The sequence below is a fragment of the Staurois parvus genome, unplaced genomic scaffold, assembly GCF_062004578.1.
Source record: "Staurois parvus isolate SC_StPar_1 unplaced genomic scaffold, SC_StPar_1.0 ptg000813l, whole genome shotgun sequence".
Lineage (NCBI taxonomy): Eukaryota > Metazoa > Chordata > Amphibia > Anura > Ranidae > Staurois > Staurois parvus.
This window is the reverse complement of record NW_028318609.1, coordinates 1,100,860-1,120,107: the sequence shown is the minus strand read 5'-3', so window position 1 is coordinate 1,120,107 and position 19,248 is coordinate 1,100,860. Positions and strand designations below refer to the sequence as shown.

Here is a 19,248-nt window from a genome sequence, read left to right as displayed (position 1 = left end):
TGTAAAAAAAAATGTTTAAAAATTATTTTTGGTTATAAATTAATTTGGATTTTTTTTTTTACTAAAAAGATAACGGAATAAATTTTGGCAAAGATTTATGATGAAATCTTATTTATTTGCAAAATTTTATAAAAAAACCACTTTTTTTTCAAAATTTTTGGACTTTTTCAATTACATAGCAAAAAAAATAAAAATCCCAGCGGTGAATAAATACCACCAAAATAAAGCTTTATCTGTCTCAAAAAAATTGTAAAAAATTCATTTGGGTACAGTGTTGCATGACCGCGCAATTGTCATTCAAAGTGTGATAGCGCTGAAAGCTGAAAATTGCCCTGGTCAGGAAGGGGGTAAAAGTGTCCGGTCTGGAAGTGGTTAAGCAAGGCTGTATTGTTGCAGTAATTCCCTACATGTTTCGCCCAACAAGGGCTTCTTCAGGGGAGAAAGAGAAAAGCTTCAACCGCAATGCAGTCTACAATATATCAAAAAGAATATACATAAACAAGCTTGTAGCTCTCAATGAACTACCAGGGCACTGGTAAGCACTTGAAATCAGATCTTCTGATCATTGTGTAATTGCCTGCATGTACTAGGTATGGGCAGACCTCTACACTGACAGTCTGCAGGAGCCTGAGATTGCACCTGTGATCTGCTGATGGTGGGTACAGTGCTTTATAGGCTCCTAATGAAAAAAAAATAAATGCACATTTTTTTTTACCTGCAAAAAGATAGATAAAAATCATAGATGAACCAAAATTTGGCTGGTTCAGCAGGGACCAGTTAAATTTTTATCCATGTGGGCTGCTGTCAAACGACAGAAGTCCATCTAATGATTGAGTGCTATCGAGCGAGAATGTGGAAACTTTGGCTTTGGCCAATGGGCTACAATCGCTGATCCGTGTATTCTGACAGCGGAGAGAATACAGGTGGGGAAGCAATCTGTAAATTTTTTTCGGTCAGCTCGCTGGCTGAAAAAAAAAAAGCCTTAGTCCTTAACTTTAGTGTATCTGGACTTCAACAAAGTATATACCTCTCGGTGTAGGTCTCATTATCTTACATACGTCTCAATTTGAGCATGTTAGTACCCTTTTAATGTGTATGTACATTCTTCATACAACCCCCTGAAAGTACCCAAAATGCTTAAAAAAGAATTTCAGATGTGGATATTTTTACATGGTTACATTGGTCCAAGGTATGGCATATAATACCATACCTGTGGGATCTCTCTGGAGGCTGAAAATTACTGTAGCAGGCACGGCTCAGCATGGGCACCATTCATAGGTCACTTTGTCCAATCACAGAAAATGCAAAGTGGGGAGCATGATGTCACCAGCCCACCTTCCTAGCTTCTCCAATTAACCATTTGCCTACCGGGCACTTTTACCCCCTTCATGCCTAGACCAATTTTCAGCTTTCAGCACTGTCGCACTTTGAATGACAATTGCGTGGTCATGCAACATTGTACTCATATGAAATTTTTACCATTTTTTTCACACGCATAGAGCTTTCTTTTGGTGGTATTTAATCACCACTGGGCGGTTTTATTTTTTGCACTATAAACAAAGAGCAAAAAATTTGAAAAAAATAGGTGGTCTTCCGGGTCTTTTGGTGTTGCTGAGCTCACCGGTGCGTTCCTTCTTTTTAAGAATGTTCCAAACGGTTGTTTTGGCCACGCCTAATGTTTTTGCTATCTCTCTGATGGGTTTGTTTTGTTTTTTCAGCCTAATGATGGCTTGCTTCACTGATAGTGACAGCTCTTTGGATCTCATCTTGAGAGTTGACAGCAACAGATTCCAAATGCAAAAGCACACTTGAAATGAACTCTGGACCTTTTATCTGCTCATTGTAATTGGGATAATGAGGAAATAAACACACACCTGGCCATGGAACAGCTGAGAAGCCAATTGTCCCATTACTTTTGGTCCCTTAACAAGTGGGAGGCACATATGCAAACTGTTGTAATTCCTACACCGTTCACCTGATTTGGATGTAAATACCCTCAAATTAAAGCGGACAGTCTGCAGTTAAAGCACATCTTGTTCGTTTCATTTCAAATCCATTGTGGTGGTGTATAGAGCCAAAAATTTTAGAATTGTGTCGATGTCCCAATATTTATGGACCTGACTGTATCTGGTTAATTTAAAATAGAACATTTTTTTTTTAAAATTTTTGTGAGAGTAAGGGAGGGTTATAGCCCCTGACAGTTTTATTTTTGCCATTTGTGTGCCAGAAAAAAGTGAGAGGAAATCCCTTCAAATTAAGGAAATCCCTGGTTGTCACCAGAACTAGTGCGCTTATTTGGAAGATTTCCCATTTCTTACTGTTCTGGTAACAACATAAAATTTTAGGATTTTCTTATACTTTCACTTTTGACGAGAACCGTACACATGACAAATACTGTAGAGAGGGTAAAGGTCCATTCACACTGTTTTAAAAAAACATATGGTTGGATGAGAGTGGTGCTTGCACCTAAATACACAGGAGTTGAAAGGGTCTGGAGCAGCAGTATAGATATTTATTCTATCACAAGCAGTCATCATTATTGTGAGCAAAATTGCTGTTGATATTAGAATATTCTTTTTGTGAATACATTTTTTTGAAGAGGTGGTGTTTTCCTTCATGATTTTTCTTTCACTTTGTAAACTGTGTTTTTGTTGATTTGATTGAAGGTGGAGATTCTCTATGAGGAAGAGCCGTTGAAGGACTATTACACCCTAATGGATATTGCTTATATTTACCCCTGGGGCCGGGTAAGTTTTTTCTCTTCTTTAATAATCGACTTCTATTTTAGGAGATATCGCAATAGGAAGTAAATTCTTCCTAAAGGGACCTTTTATGACTTTTTTTTTGTAATTCTTTATTTTGGACAGGATCTAAACTGATAAATCCACAGCCAGTACACATTCCATACGAATATATAATTGCTCACAATACACTTATAAAAGCAGAAGGTATACCTGGCATGCAATAGTTCACGTTGGCTTATACTGTACGTTAAAGTGTCCATAAAGCTTGACTCGGCTTACTCGTAAAAGTTGGAGAACCCGTACGTGCCCATTATGCTTCCTGGGCTCTGCGGACCCAGGCCAAACATGGCAGGTGCCACTGAGTGGAGGGGGAGACGACCAACAAATGAACATTCGCTGACCACCTCTTACTGGCATTGACCCAGAAATGAAGTTTTACATGTCACTTCCGGGTCAGTAACCCGGATCTTTGGTCTTCCTCCCCTTCACCCAGCAGCACACACCATGCTTATATGGGATCCACTGATGGGTTTGCAGAGCCCAGGAAGCAAGGCAGGGGTAGATGGAAGTGATTGGGCAATGCCCCCATGTCGCTTTCATATAGCTAATAAATCGTGATGTTCCATCAGCTTCATTGGAGGACAGGTGAAACATCAGGAATATTTTAGACCCATGTCATTAAAGAGAACTTGTCATCAAAAATGCATCACATGGGGGACTTTTTTTTATTATTCCCTATGTGAGAAAAAAATTAAAAAAGCTTTGTAAAAAATATATTTTTTAACTTGCAAAACATTACATTTACACCAAAGTACCTAAAATCCCCCCCCCCCCAACCCCCACATCCCTAACGCATCCATTTATATGTGCTACATGTTACATATTGCTGCATACTCTGGAGTGAGAGCAATAATTCTCGGTCTAATATTCATGGTTAACTCTAAACTGATTACCTACAGGGCTTTTAAAGTGTCACCTATGGAAAATATAGGGTATTGAAATTTGTCGCCATTTTGCTATCCTTGTTGTGCCCACCAATGGCCACAGGAGAGGAGTGCCATTTGTTTCTCAGGCTGGGTCATGCCATCCTGGGACTCTTTTCCAGAGCAGACACCATTCTGCGGCCCCACTGCCAACAGTGTTTGGGCACTGCAGTTATTCCCTCTTGAGCTCTGCATTGTGGTAGTGGTGAGTAACCCTATGGGATTGCCTCAGTGGTCAGGCATAAGGATGTGGGGGAATGAGCTCTCTGCTGACACTTAAGTGACTAATGGTACACAAGGCTATGTTAAGACCCCTTCTAAGAACTCTGCCAGCAGTTCTTCTTTCCATGGCTCACCTGTGTCTGTCACCTATTTGTGTGGTGCACAATTCCTCCACTACCTGTGTGTCTAGAGTGGAATTTCTACTGTAGTATCATGGAGCAATGGGCTGTTTATTACGGCAATGGAGTAAGAGCCCCACATGCATCTGTGTGCCTCTCCTATCTGGTTTTCCTGTGTTTTGTTTTTTCTCTATCTGCCTTGCAGTTGTTGTATGGAGGAAAGGAAGAGGAATCTGGGTGGGGGCCCTCATTCTCTTCTGATGATTTTTCCCAGCAAAATGTTCGATCTGACATTTCTCCTTTAAGCTGGCTATACATGGATTGAAATTTGGGTGTTTCAGCGGGAACCGCGGCCGAATTGTGATCCAAGTGTGGCCATTCCCGTTCGGGATAACTTGATCTAGTGATCAGCAACCTGAGCAGGACTGTCTATATATTTTTGCTTGATAAGCACTGTGACAGACCGCCTAGCACCCCTCCTGGGTGCTCCCGTCAGAGAACTGCTTCCTCACCGCTGGCACTCAGGACCAGGGTATTATAGCTGGGCATTGCACTCAAGAACAGATGACATTAGCTTAGGTGCAAATGGAACTACTTTATTGAACAGAAAAAGAGGTTTTTATACACTTCAGAAATAGGGGCAGTCCCCACATGAACAGTAAAAAAATATATATTACACATTGGGATAAACATCCCACACTGATTAGATAACGAGGTGAAGTTGACACAAGACTAGTCTAATAATGTAGGAATCTCCAGGAGGACTAGGCCACAGACAGAAACCATAGTTGGCACAATAACTCAATTAACAATGTGACAAAGACACAACAGTAAACAGATTACAACAGGAGACCTCAGCATTAGGTTGTTTTGAGCTGAATATATTAACATCTGCTCTGAGTCTAGGAGGGGGGTTGAAGCAGTCAAATGTGGTTTGGGCACAGACACCCCAAATCTGTTTCCTGGTCCTCCAGTTTCCAGAGTCTGTGTGTTTCGGGGAGACATGGACTTAAATCCAAAATAAAATTACTCTAAAGGTTCTCCCAAACACACACCTCCCAAAGAAGAGAACCCAGTCAGATGCCAAGACCCATGGTCAGTAGACAAGAGGCTAGCCTGCAGTCCCCTCCAAAAGCCCCTGTCCCAGTTATGTCTGTCACAAGCGCTTGCAGCCAGTCTGCACAGTAGAGGGATTCCCCCTTGAATATGTGGATAGGGGGATTGGTTAGGTTGAGGTTTTTTTTTTGATTAGCTGGCGAGACATGGCCTGTTGGGTTGGGGAGGAGTCCTGGATCCACTCATTCAGGGGATATGTCATCGGAGGAAGCTCAGCGTCTAATTTTTGTTTGGGAGCGAAAGATAGTTAGACAATCCCTTAAGCACTGGCCCTCCCACCTTCAGGGATACCCAGTCAGGGTACATTAGGAGGAGGCCATGGCAGTGACGTATATAAATCATCAGGTGGACAGCAGAACTCGCACTACTTTCAGAGACGTTGATATAATTCTCAGCCTGTCTGACTGTCAGCATCTGTATCCCAGAAAATGGTCTGTGCACTCAGAGGTGTTCAAGCTCTAAGAAAGGTGGGGAAGTGGACCTCCTGGCGTCCAAGTTCAACAACAAAAATTTTAAGCCAGGAGCAAGGATCCTCAGACCTTTGCATTGAATGGCCTAGTCACTAGATGGGATCAGGTAAAGTGGATTTATGCTTTTCCCCCTCTCCAGCTCCTTCCTCGCTTGCATCACAGGTTAGACATCAAAGGCAATCTGGTGATTCTCATTGCACCAAATTTTCCAAGTAGGGCGTGGTACTCAAACATACTCTAAGCTCCTACCAGGCAGTTCGTGAGTCCTACAGGGTTGTCCAGACTGTCTGTTGAAGCCCAGGTTCCAAAGGAGAAGGGTCTTTAGGTTTTGGTCATCCTCTTGAAAGCTAGGAAATTGTATTACTGCAAGGTTTACCACCTCACTTGGAAAGCATGCTTTCCAAGTGAGGTGGTAAGATAAGAAAATTTCAGCCCAGGAAGTATTCCTTGGGACAAATTCTGTAATTTCTCCAGTTGGCTATGGACAAGTCTTTGGCTTTAACTGCTATTAGGGTCAGATCTTGGCTTGGTGGTCCTCTTTTTCAGTGGTCTCTTGCTTCTTGTTCCCTGGTGAGACCTTTCGTACATGGGGGCTACTCACCTTGTTCATCCTGCACATTCTCTGTTGACTACGTGGGACCTTAACCTGGTTTTAACAGTTCAGAAACTACTATTTTAACCTGTCAGGAATTTTCCTCTCTGTCCTTACTTATAAGGTCACCTGGTGTTCTCTTCATGTTTCCTAAGGTCTGCTTGGTAGATGTATTTTAGACCTCTCCTTTTTGTTTTTATTTTTGCATCTGTTAGCTGTTGTTTGCTGTGTTGCCCACCCCTTGTTAGATTGCTTTTGGTTATCTCATTGATCTAAGAATTAGCCAATACTCTGTCCTGCGATATATGACGGAGGAAATAGGAATTCTTACTTACCTGTAAAATCGTTTTCTTGAAGACTATCACAGGAATTGGTACCCTTCTTGTCTTTGATCACTCTTGTATTGTATACTGTCCTGAAACCCAGCCCTGCCTGAGTCTTGTATGTACTTCAAGAAAAGTATTTTGAAAGTAAGTCAACAATCCTATTTTAGGCAGGCCATACATTATGCAATTTTCTATCCTTCAACCACAGGTTGTGTTGTCAATGTTGTTGGGGGAATCCCTCCTGCAGCAATCTCGTGTTCTTCCTACATGGAACACAAGGAGCCTTCCCCACCGGAAAAATACAGTGATCTCTGCTGGGTGCTATAGTTCCCGGCAGGGATCTGTAAAAAAAAAAAAAAAAAAAAGACAGCAGGCTCATTGTACTGACGTTGATCAATAGATTGACTTCAGTACAACTAGCCTGTCCATAGGTGGATCGAAATTGGCTGGTTCCTGCCAAACTGGCCTCATTTCAATCAGTCTATCGCCGGCTTTAGTGATCAGGTTAAGTAATTAGGGCAGTGGTTCTTAACCTTGTTGGAGGTACTGAACCCCACCAGTTTCATATGCGCATTCACCGAACCCTTCTTAATTGGAAAAATAAAATATGATTTTTAAAATTCAAAACATAGGTATATATTTAGGTATATATTTATACATAGGTGCACAAAATGAACAAAACCGTTAAGAACAAAGAACAAAACCATTAAAACATGATTTTCACACAAAAACAAAAACATAATAATGAATATTTACTGCACGAATCATATGAGTCGGGTGTGGGTCTTCACCTCCGCCGAACCCGCGAGACTGACTCACCGAACCCCTGGGGTTCGATCGAACCCAGGTTAAGAACCACTGAATTAGGGTTTATTTTTTCTTTTATTCAGTTTTGTAATTCTTCCATTTATTCTTTACTCACATCTCCACCTTGCTTTCCAGACAGGACCACTGCCTCTCAAGTATCGTGTGCAGCCGACGTGCAAAAGATTACGATTTAGCCGCCCAAGAAGCCTGCAGGAACCCAACCGAGCAACGAACTCAGAAGGGGATTCAGCAAGTGACAAGGCGAACAGCCCAGCACCAGTTCCCTCCACATCCTCATCTCTACCCAGCCCTTTAACTCCCTGTCAGAGCTCTCCAAGCCCCAACACTGAACTCCCTCCAGCCCCTTCCCTCCACAATGGGCACTCAGCCAGCAAGGGCCGAAAAGTTTCTCTCAATGGAGCACCGGGACCACCCCTCACTTGAGTGGTCTGCCTACCCAGAGCTTTTTTTATACATATGTAAATAGAAAGAAGGACTTTTTTTATTTTCTATGGATAATACAAGAGTAATTTAATCCCTGCTTACACCCAAAATCTTTTGTAATATTTTGTATTATAATTTATAAGAGGGAAGGGAGAAAATGCACATTCTTGTTTGAATGATGCTTCTCCAGTGCCCCATGGCTAGCTTCGTTTAAAACTCCCATATGGTTATTACATACAGTCATGTGAAAATTAAGTACATCCCATGGAAAATGTTGACTTTTTCAACAGGCAAACATTCGGTCTTTATTCTGTGCCTACAAAAAAGGGGACATGTTCAATTGACATGGTGTCTTTTATTTTCATAATCAATAAATTTAAAAAAAATGCAGATTTGTTATGTGGAAAAAGTAGCTACATCTCTACATTTTACCACCACAAAATACTAGAAATTGGAATGAGGTTTTTCAGATTAGATGCTAATGATTTAAACACATTTACACCATTTTAAAACCAGAAGTGATGAATGTGCATGGTTTCTGGCTCCTTTCATCTAAGTAACGTGTTTGCTGATCGTCCTCATTGATGCCACAATGGAAGCCCCAGGTGTCCAGTGTCCAGGACAGGTAGCGGAGCCTGAGATACATGCTGGGTCGGACCCTACCAAGGAAGTGTAACACTTAATAGTCGCGAACATGTAACTGCTGTAGTTGCTGCTAATGTAAGCCTTACAATTATGGCAGTGAAAGGTTTAAACTTCAGCTATCTAGTGCCTGGTGCTCTTTATTTTCTATTGACATATGCTGTCGTCATGCCAAGATCAAGAACTCTCTAAGGCCCTTCGGGAGGTTGTGAATGCCTAGGAGTCTGGCAAATGATTTTAAAAAGATCATCATATCATCTGAAAGCAATCATTCCGCTTTAGATAAAAATCCATTTTTTTATCATGTTTTGCTATTTATTACTAAAGTTTGTAAAATACCCTCCCTATACCATATTAATTCTGTAAGAACCCATGAAATAAAAAAGATGCTACAGATTCTGTCCATGCCACAATGGTTGCACAAATGTTTGTCCAAAAAACATTTCCTATAAATATACATCAAAATCATTCAAACGCGCACACAACATAAAATTTCTACAAAATTTAGAAGCAAACATTACAAATACATGTTAATTTTAGATTGTACCTTTTCATCAAACTGTGAAAATCAACAGTATGCCAAACTGTAAATAAGCCACTTATGCTAAAAATCTGGAGGTTTGCTTTTCACCTATGCCTTGTGATAACACCCCATCTAGAGTGCTTGGTGTGCTCAGTTTTTAATGAATGGCTGTGATCATTGGCTTGTGAGCTGCTGATCACAGCTATTACTTTTTTTTTTTTTGCTTTAATAAATAATTATGTGTAGTGAGCCAACCGCTGCAGTGGACTAACTTGTGGTTAGAACTGTCCATGTCCTCAGCAGAATAACGACCTAGCCGGTATGCAAGACGTCCACTTCTGGGTATGTGATCGCCTTACCTCCCATACTGGCTAGGTCGTTATGCTACATCGACCGTTCCAACCACGAGTGAGTCCCTATACCGTAGCTACAAATTTTCGATCTCAATGGATAGTAGAATTCTTGTGACTTGTGTCTGTGATATCTATCCGGGTGAAACTGCCCAGTTTTAACTCTTACGTAGATACATTTGAGTAGCGTTACCTGTTGATAATGCACTAGTGCGCTGCACAATGTCATTATTCTCCTTGCCATAGAGCAACTGGGACCTAGTGTAACCACCCACCACGTAGAGTGCCTCATCACTGCTGAATGTTCTTTCAGATCTCCTTTCTGACTATTGGATTCTCTATAGGACGGTTCCTATATAAAAAAAAACAAACTAATAACCATTATACATTTCATCCACTAGAGATCACTATAGTATAGTGGTCAACGCTCTACTTTTATGTTTGTTTGGTTTTTTTTTTCTATTTTGTGTAGACATTGTGGACTTTTTTCCTTTACCATTTTGTGTAGCTGCAGGACCGTTGTGTTTTTATTTATGTTTTTGGATTTTATGTTCTAGTTTTTAAACCTTTTGCTTAGCGAGACACTAGTTTTTAGTTCCAGGTTTTTTGAATTTTCTTTTTTTTTTCCGGTGGAGTCTAGGGGACTCTAGTTCAAGATTCTCGTAATGACTATGAGCTTATAGTAGAAGGGAATGCAGCAGACATATGGCTTGTGTAGCTGGCCAGCTGCAAGCTGTTCTGTCAAAAGCCTTAAGCTGAAACTGGCAAGGAAACAAACAAAAATGTTGTATCTAAAGGAATTTTGCACAGAGGAGTCAATGCCCCAGACTAATGGGCAGTTATACAAAGTCCCTGCAATAAACCATTTCTGCTAAAGGGGGCAATACTAGCCACTGAGGCCAAGGGTGTACTTTCTATTTCCTGAGCACATTAATTAAATGTATTGATATTTTTGTTAAATAACAGATTTTCTTTGTATTTTTATTCATGTATATATGCTTTATTTGTAGGCATTGTTTAAATGAATAGCTAATGTTTTGTCTGTTTTGTACATATTTTTTCACATGACTGCATTTGTACTTTGGAATTAAGGGAATGCAGAAAACATTGTTCTAACATTGAAGAACCCTTGTTATATATTACTGAGTATGCACAAGTTTTCTGCGGCATGGTTAATGTATTGTAAGTGTGTGGACTTTCATGGTCAAGCTTTTGTAGAGACACGACTGGATATCCTGTAACGACTGAGCACTTTTGAACAATATGCAGTCCAAGGGGGCACTGCTGCTCTGCTGAATGTATGTGGTACGAGTACCCTCTATAAAAACAGTCTGGCCACCACAGAATATAGCACAACAGGGTCCCTCCTTTCTTATCTTTCCTAAAAGGTTTTGTGTTCCGTTCATGGGTGGGATTTGGGGTTGTGGGTGTCTCTTCTGTGATTAATAAAGGCAAACAACCTTATATGTGTGTGTTGCTGACTGTATAAATTAGAACACCACTAACTGCCCTAGGCTCTGGAGTGTTGGTTTTACTAGATTTGTACTTCAAGCAGAATTCTACTTTCCAAAGAAATCTAAATGAGAGTACGTGTCTATGGCAGCGTATGTTATCTGTATGGAAGCAGTGCAGAAAGACATACAGGCAGAAAAGCAGTCTCTGTTTTGGCTGTACGGTTTCTACATATGCATATTTATAAGCAGATGGTATCTAACACGTTTCTTAATTGTACAGTACAGGACACAGGCTTTCATTAGTGAAGACCATGTGTTGCATGCTGCCACTTCCAGGTTGGGACACTGGCAATCAAAGATATTAGGACAGCCCATATAACCACTGCCAGAAAATCCTTAGTTTTTTTTTTTTTTTTGCTAGTGCCCTTGAGTGATGGATGACCTCTTTCTACTGAGAAAAGATTTCTGGCTTATAATTCACATTTCTGCCTGGAATATTGGGAAGGAGGTTCAGTTATTTGCAGGTTGCTGTAGAGGTTTAGACAGTGGTGATCTGCACCAGTCTGGCCCAGTTCCTGAAAACCCCCTGCATGGAAGAGGAGGCAAGCCTTTCCAAAGCAAATGAAGCAGAGAGTCCTCACCTGCTGGGTTTTCCCCTGGGAAGGTGTCAGTACCCTGGAAAAAAAGACCCAGGTCTTTGCCCATTCCTCTGTGTGGTTTCTAACCAACCTTCATAGCCAGTCCCTTTCCCATTCCTGGGGAATGTCATTGGACCCAATACCCTACACTGGCTGGCTCTGTGTGCAGTCCCACCCTTCCCGACTGTTCCTTGGTCCTCCTCAAGCTCTGGCTACCATCTAAAGCACATGCTTTCTTACAGACAAGGCACATTCCAGCTCCAGTACATACCATGCTCCAAATTGTTGCCCAGGTCTCTGTACCAACCTTCTGGGTTGGTTGTGCAATTAGTTGTGATCCCCTCATACTAATGGCAGACAGCATGCACAAGGGAAATATGATGGGGTCAGGCCAGCAAATGATGAGCATAGCGCTGTGGTTAAGATATTTAGGTTCTCTGTAAACTCTGCTTCAGGTACTTTGGACCTCAGTCTTCAATCTCTAGTGTCTCCCCTTATCGCCTTAGGTACCCCCATTCCTTCTTTTTAATTGCAGAGGAATTTTCAGGATATAATAGTCTGCCAGTTGGCATCCCCTGCTGAGTTGTCTGACTCAACCATGGCAGCAATGTTTCTTCCCAATGAAGGTGAGGAGTGGAAGGAAGATGTAGAAGTGTGAGAACACTCCTCCCAGAGGGTTAGGCAGTTACCCTCAGTCTGTTTGACGTTAGAGCCATCCTCACTATCTGGACCTAAGGTCACCAGTATGGAATCTATTTCCAAATACAAAAAAAAAAACTACTAGGTCCTTTTTGATTCACCTACTAATACAAAAATGGTGTACTCCCCCAAGAGGTTTGCTTAGTAGTAACCAGTTGACAACACCACACAAAGTGGAAAGTTCCAGTGGTGAATCCAGCTATTTCTTGAATCCCTGAAAGTTCCAGATGTGGACATCGGAGTTTTCAGTGACCATGTGGACAAGAGGTTAGAGGACCTCCTCAAAGCCTTTTTTGCTCTGTTGAGCTCAGCCATGCAACCGGCAGCGTGGACCAAGTGCACAACATGCAACCCTGATGGATCCCTCTGTACTCCAAAAATTGGAGCTCCTCCCAGTATCCTTGTGCTACTGCATAGGCAATTTGGCAGACTCCCTGTGCAAAAACGTTTGCCTGGTTCTTAGGCTGTCAGATGCACAGGATTCACTGGCTGCAGAGATGGTCTGTAAGAAATGTCTCAAAAGAGTAGTTCTCTGTAAAACAGAATTATTTCCAGAATTCTTAGCTTCAATATGTAAGTCACGTTTACCTGTAAGAAGAAAGCTAAGGTGTCCGCAGCAAAATTAGGAGTTTCTTTCATCCTGCCCAGATCACTTCTAAAGTCCTCTACCAGTTCTGTTGCAAGTCCAAGCCAGTCACGCCGGGTACCAAATCTTCCTTGCAATAAAGTGCCACTCCCACTTCCATCAATTGCAGGGACATCTATTGGCCTTTTCAGCTACCTGAACTCAGAGCATTTCAGAACTTTGGGGAAGTAATGTCCCATGGATACAGGCTGAAATTTCGAATAATGCCTCCTCCCTGCTTTATGCTCTCAAACCTCCCAGCTTCTCTGACAAGGTTGCAGGCCTTTCAGGGTGCCTTGCAGCAACCTCACTTTTTGGGAGCGATTGTTCCAGTTCCCTTTAGAGGATTGATTTCAGGGCTTTTGTTCAAATGGTCACAAAGCCTAATGGGGATGTCCACTCCATCCTAGACCTGAAGGTTACTCCTTGTGAGTTCAAAAATTCTGGGCCTCTAGGGACATTTTTTGTTCTCTACCTCTCAGTTGTATTACTTGGGGACATCCCATGGTCTTGATTAACATAAGCCTGATCTATATGATTAAAAAATAAGGAATTTTGACTTACCTGCAAAATCCTTTTCTTGGAGTATATTACAAAACAAAGGCTACACTCCTCCTCTGCCTGGTGTACTCTTTTATTGCTTGCTAAAAACTAAGGATTGCTGGGAGTGGGAGGGGCTAAATGGCTATGTATTATAACAGCTTTGTTTGCCAGTGTCCTAACCTGAAACTGAGAGCACATAACCCATGATCTTGATTAATGGAAGCCTGTGTCTTGGCCAAGAAAAGGATTTTATAGAGAAGGAAAACATCCTTATAATGCATAGATCAAAATATGTCTGTTATAAAATGTCTGTAAAAAGCACAAATGTAGAGCGAATTAAACCAGTCATGAAATGTTTTTTCAACAACTCAACATTTAAAATCCAAACAACCTTGAACTGGATTGTTGCCATTGCACGTATTTTGTAGAGTGCAAAAATATCCCCATTGGACATTCTTGTGTTTTACTGTAATGGAGCATTACATTAGTGGATTTATTTTTCACATTGATCAACAAAAATTAATATTTTATATATTGAAGTCAAAACAGATTTCTGCATGCATAAACTGAAGCTAAAGGATGCTTTAAAAAAGCTGTTTAAAGCTCGCTGAAAGCTTTGATAATAATCTGCACCAGGTAGCTATACATGCTGTTCGTATACAAGCTGAAGCCCGAAAACAGAAATGTTAGACCCCTGTACCCAAGCTTCAGTTTTTAATAATAGCAGTGTGTACAGCACACTGCTGCAAAGTTTTCAGCAGGCTTTAAGCAGATGTATTACTGACTGAAGCTTGATTAAACCTGCCAGTAGCTTATTTAAAGTGACAGCTAGCATTCTTATTAAAAATGCTAGCTTTAATCAAGCTTCAGTTAGTGCTTGTTTAACATGGAGCATTGGATGCTTTAAAAGCTCTAAAAAAGCTGCCTGCTGAAGCCCATGTATACAAGGCTTTAAAGTGTATTTAAACCATAGCAACGTATGTCCTACTTTCTACCTTTTGGTCTGTTAACCATTTTCCCTCCTGAGGATTTACCCCCCTAGCTGACCAGGCCATTTTTTTTGCGTTTTGGCGCTGCGTTAATTTATCTGACAATTGCACAGTTTTGGAACGCTGCACCAAAATGAAATTTGTCTTTTTTTCCCTACAAATTGAGCTTTCTTTAGGTGGTATTTGATTGCCTGTGTGGTTTTTTTTTTTGCGCTATATATATAAAAAAGACCAACAATTTTGAGAAAAAAAAACTGTATTTTTGACTTTTTGCTATTAAACATGTCCTGTAAAAAATTTCAAAAATCAAATTTCATCATAATATTAAGCAAAAATGTATTCTACTACATGTCTTTGCTTAAAACAATCCCAATGTGTAAATTAATTGGTTTACATGAAAGTTATAGCGTTTACAAATGGCAGTATGTATACTAGGCTTTTTTTTTTTTAAATCTTTTTACTAGTAATGGCGGTGATCAGCGACTTATAGCGGGACTGCGGCAAGCATTCTGATACTGGGGGGAACTGACTTGGTGTCACTGACATCCCCAGTGACACCAATACAGTGATCAGGGCTAAAAAAAAAAAAAAAAAGCACTGACACTGTACTAATGGCACTGGGCAGGAAGGGGTTAACATGAGGGTCGGTCAAAGGGTTAACTGTGCTGTTTCACTCTGACCTGTGTCCGTGTACTTCACTGTAACCAGTGCTTTGGATGGCTGTGCCAACAATCAATTGATATAAATCTTCCATTAAAAACAGCGGAGAAGCTAAACGCTAGTTCTGGCAGCGAACGGGCCTGATCTTGCTAACACTGCGTTTTTGGGGGATACTAGTATAATTCTGTTCATGATCATTATATTGATCTGTACAAACACTATACTAGTTATGGTGGTGATCAGAAGCAGGAATACAGTGATCAGTAAAAATATTCTATATACTGACACTGTACTAATGGCACTGGCTGGGTGACAGGGGTGATCAAAGGGTTAATAAGGGAGATCACAGGGTTAAATGTGCTAATCTAACGCATGTGTAAAATGTAATGTTTTTACGCAGTGTGGTGTCCTCTCTTCTCTCCCTGGACTGACGGGGGGTGCACGCATGTGTGCTCACACCTAGAAATAGAAAGCGATGTAGGGGTATGTCGCTTTGCCCAGAGCTGCCGCTCACCCGCACATTTAAGATGGTCAAGGAGTTAAAATAAAAACTTTAAAAAATAATTTTTTAAACTTTTTCTCATTTTTTTTCCACATTAATGTGTGTGTGTGGGGGGCTGCATTTGTACATCAGGTGAGAATAAATTTACTTTTTGTGTCATCTGACAATATGTCTACCCTTAAGCTGTCCATACATTGGTTGAATTCCAAAAGAATTTTCTTTGAAAAATATTTTCATTCGAATTTTGCACATTAATAGGCCAAAGCAACAGCTGATTTTCGAGACTATCAAATTTGAGTGATCAGGAATGTTGGAAATATTTTGAAAAACTAACAAATTTCTAATCAATGATGGGAGAATTGTGCGAGAAATGTAATAAAAAGAGAAATAAGCGTGAGCTGTGACATGGAAAAAAAGAAAATTCTTTTCTGTAGCAACATGAGGTGAAATGATAGGCTTGGCTGAATTTCAAAATCAGTGGTGGCACCATTGGATTACAAAATACACAAAACATCCAATTTTCTAAAGGAAATTCATTCGGAATTCGACCCATGTATTGCCTGCAGTAGAAGTGCTCAGTTTTTCTTATACAGGTGAAGCTCAAAAAATTGAAGTATTGTGCAAAAGTTTATTTATTTCAGTAATGCAACTTAAAAGGTGAAACTAATATATGAGATAGACTCATTACATGCAAAGCAAGATAGTTCAAGCCATGATTTTTCATAATTGTGATGATTATGGTTTACAGCTCATGAAAACCCCAAATCCACAATCTCAGAAAATTAAAATATTACATGCAATCAATAAAACAATATCATAGAACAATATCAGAACCTCTGAAAAGTATAAGCATGCATATGTACTCAGTACTTGGTTTGGGCCCCTTTTGCAGCAATTACTGCCTCAATGCGGCGTGGCATGGAAGCGATCAGCCTGTGGCACTGCTGAGGTGTTATGGAAGACCAGGATGCTTCAATAGCGGCCTTCAGCTCTTCTGCATTGTCTCATGTCTCTCATCTTTCTCTTGGCAATGCTTCATAGATTCTCTATGGGGTTCAGGTCAGGCGAGTTTGCTGGCCAATCAAGCACAGTAATCCCACGGTCAATGAACCAGGTTTTGGTGCTTTTGGCAGTGTGGGCAGGTGCCAACTCCTGCTGGAAAATGAAGTCAGCATCCCCATAAAGCTCGTCTGCGGAAGGAAGCATGAAGTGCTCCAAAATCTCCTGGTAGAAACGCTGCGTTGATGCTGGACTTAACCATTAGCCGCCCGGCCAATGGCCGTTTGGCGGCTTCAATTGTGTCCCTGGATTCCGGGTGCACGCCATTTGGCGTGCTCCCGCACATGCGCCGTTTGCGCTAATGCAGAGCGGCGCAGCAGTGCGATCTGTTACCGGCCGTGCACCTCGGACACGGCCGATGACAGATCCGAGTACCGGCTCCCGTTGCTGGTACCATGTGACCTGCTGTGACCAATCACTGCAGGTCACATGACAGTTGTATACAATGGATGGCTTCATTCATGATGCCATCCATTGTATACTAGTGCCTAGCTGTGAATGGTCACAGCTAATCACCTGCACATGTCATGTGATTAGCTGTGACCAAATCACAGCTAAGCACAAAAAAAAAAAAAAAAAAGCTGAATGAATCGATTTCATTCAGGTAAATGCTTGCTTATAGCAAAGTAATTCTTTGCTATAAGCAAATTGTGTAAAAAAAAAAAAAAAAAATACTGATCACTTCCCCAAAGTAGTACAGTGTTACCATAGTAACAGTGTACTACTTTGGTCATAGTAAAATATGAAAAAAAAACTTAAAAAAAAATGTAATAAAAAATTAAATATAATAAAAAAAATATATATATATATTTTTTTTTTTCATACTGTCACCAGTCAGTGTCCCTGTTCACCGCCATGCCAGTTATATGATGACGCTGTACTGCACTGGTGACAGTATGTAAAAAAAAAAATAGTGAAAATAATTTTTTTAATTTTTTAATTTTCCGAAAAATTATGACAAAAAAATACAACTTCAAAAAACTCGCCATGCCTCTTATGAAGTACGTCGGACTGTCTACTCTGCAAAAAGGGGTCATTTGGGGATATCTGTACTATTCTGACATTCTTGGACCTCAAGAAATTAGATTGGCTGTCAGTACTTCAGGATTGATCAATAATCAGATCTATACCATAGTTTGTGAACTGTATAACTTTCCTACAAACTAAAAAATACATCCTAATTTGGGTTATTTTCACCAAAGACATGTAGCAGAATACATCTCGGCCTAAATTTATGAAGAACAATTATTTATTTGTAAACTTTTATAACAGAAACAAAGAAAAATGTGTTTTATTTTCAAAATTTTTGGTCTTTTTTTGTTAATTTAGCAAAAAATAAAAACCCCAGCGGTGATTAAATACCACCAAAAGAAAGCTCTAGTTGTGTGAAGAAAATGATAAAATTTTAGTTTGGGTACAGTGTTGTATGACTGCGCAATTGTCATTCAAAGTGTGAGAGCGCTGAAACCTGAAAAATGGCCTGGGCAGGAAGGTGTAAAATTGCACGGTATTGAAATGGTTAATGACGCACAGTGGACCAACACCAGCAGATGACATGGCTCCCCAAATCAACACAGACTGTGGAAACTTCACACTGAACTTCAAGCATCTTGCAGTGTGTGCCTCTCCATTCTTCCTCCATACTCTGGGTCCTTGGTTTCCAAATGAGATGCAAAAGTTGCTCTCATCAGAAAAGAGGACTTTGGACCACTGAGCAACAGACCTGGTCTATTTTTCTTTAGCCCAGGTAAGACGCTTCTGATGTTGTTTGTTGTTCAGGAGTGGCTTGACAAGAGGAATATGACATTTGAAGCCCATGTCCAGGATCCATCTGTGTGTGGTGGCTCTTGATGCACTGACTCCAGGCTCAGTCCACTCCTTGTGAAAGTCCCCAACACTTTTGAATGGTCTTTTCCTGACAATCCTCTCCAGGCTGCGATCATCCCTGCTGCTTGTGCACCTTTTTCTTCCACACTTTTCCCTTCCACATAACTTTCTGTTAATGTGCTTTGATACATCCAACTTCTTGGGAACATCCAACTTCTTTTGCAATTACCTTTTGAGGCCTTCCCTCCTTATGGAGGGTGTCAATGATGGTTTTCTGCACAACTGTCAGGTCAGCAATCTTTCCCATAATTGTGATTGCTACTGAACCAGACTGAGAGACCATTTAAAGACTCAGGAGCCCTTTGCAGGTGTTATGGCTTAATTAGCTGATTAGAGTGGGACACTTTGAGCCGAGAATATTGCACCTTTTCACAATATTCTAATTTTCTGAGATGGTGGATTTGGGGTTTTCATGAGCTGTAAGCCATAACCATCACAATTATGACAAATCACGGCTTGATCTATCTTGCTTTGCATGTATTGAGTCTATCTCATATATTAGTTTCACATTTTAAGTTGCATTACTGAAATAAATGAACTTTTGCACGATATTCTAATTTTTCGAGTTTCACCTGTAGATTGATTTCCCCCGTCTGTGAATAATCTTGGGTGCAGAAGCTGACTATTAAGAAGCATATCTTGCTACTTTGAAGAATGTATATGCAGTGCTCAGCATAAATAAGTACACCCCTTTTGAAAAGTAAGATTTTAATCAATATCTCAATGAACACAAGAACAATTTCCAAAATGTAGGCAAAATTGAGTTTTATAGGACATTTGTTTAGCTCATTACATGAAAGTGAGATTAATAAAATAACTTAGATTACTAAAATTAGTTGATGCAAAAATGAATA

General features: G+C 40.5%; 1 protein-coding gene across 1 annotated transcript in view; it reads left to right on the top strand.

The window, feature by feature from the left end:
- LOC149444120 (polycomb group RING finger protein 2-like) overlaps window positions 1-10,802 on the top strand; it is a 61,573-nt gene extending 50,771 nt beyond the window's left edge. The window contains exons 9-10 of the mRNA XM_089654878.1: window positions 2,667-2,747; window positions 7,515-10,802. Of these exons, the coding sequence (XP_089511004.1) occupies window positions 2,667-2,747; window positions 7,515-7,823 (390 nt within the window). The 3' untranslated portion in view covers window positions 7,824-10,802. The remainder of the gene's footprint in view (window positions 1-2,666; window positions 2,748-7,514) is intronic.
- Window positions 10,803-19,248: the final 8,446 nt, after the last annotated feature.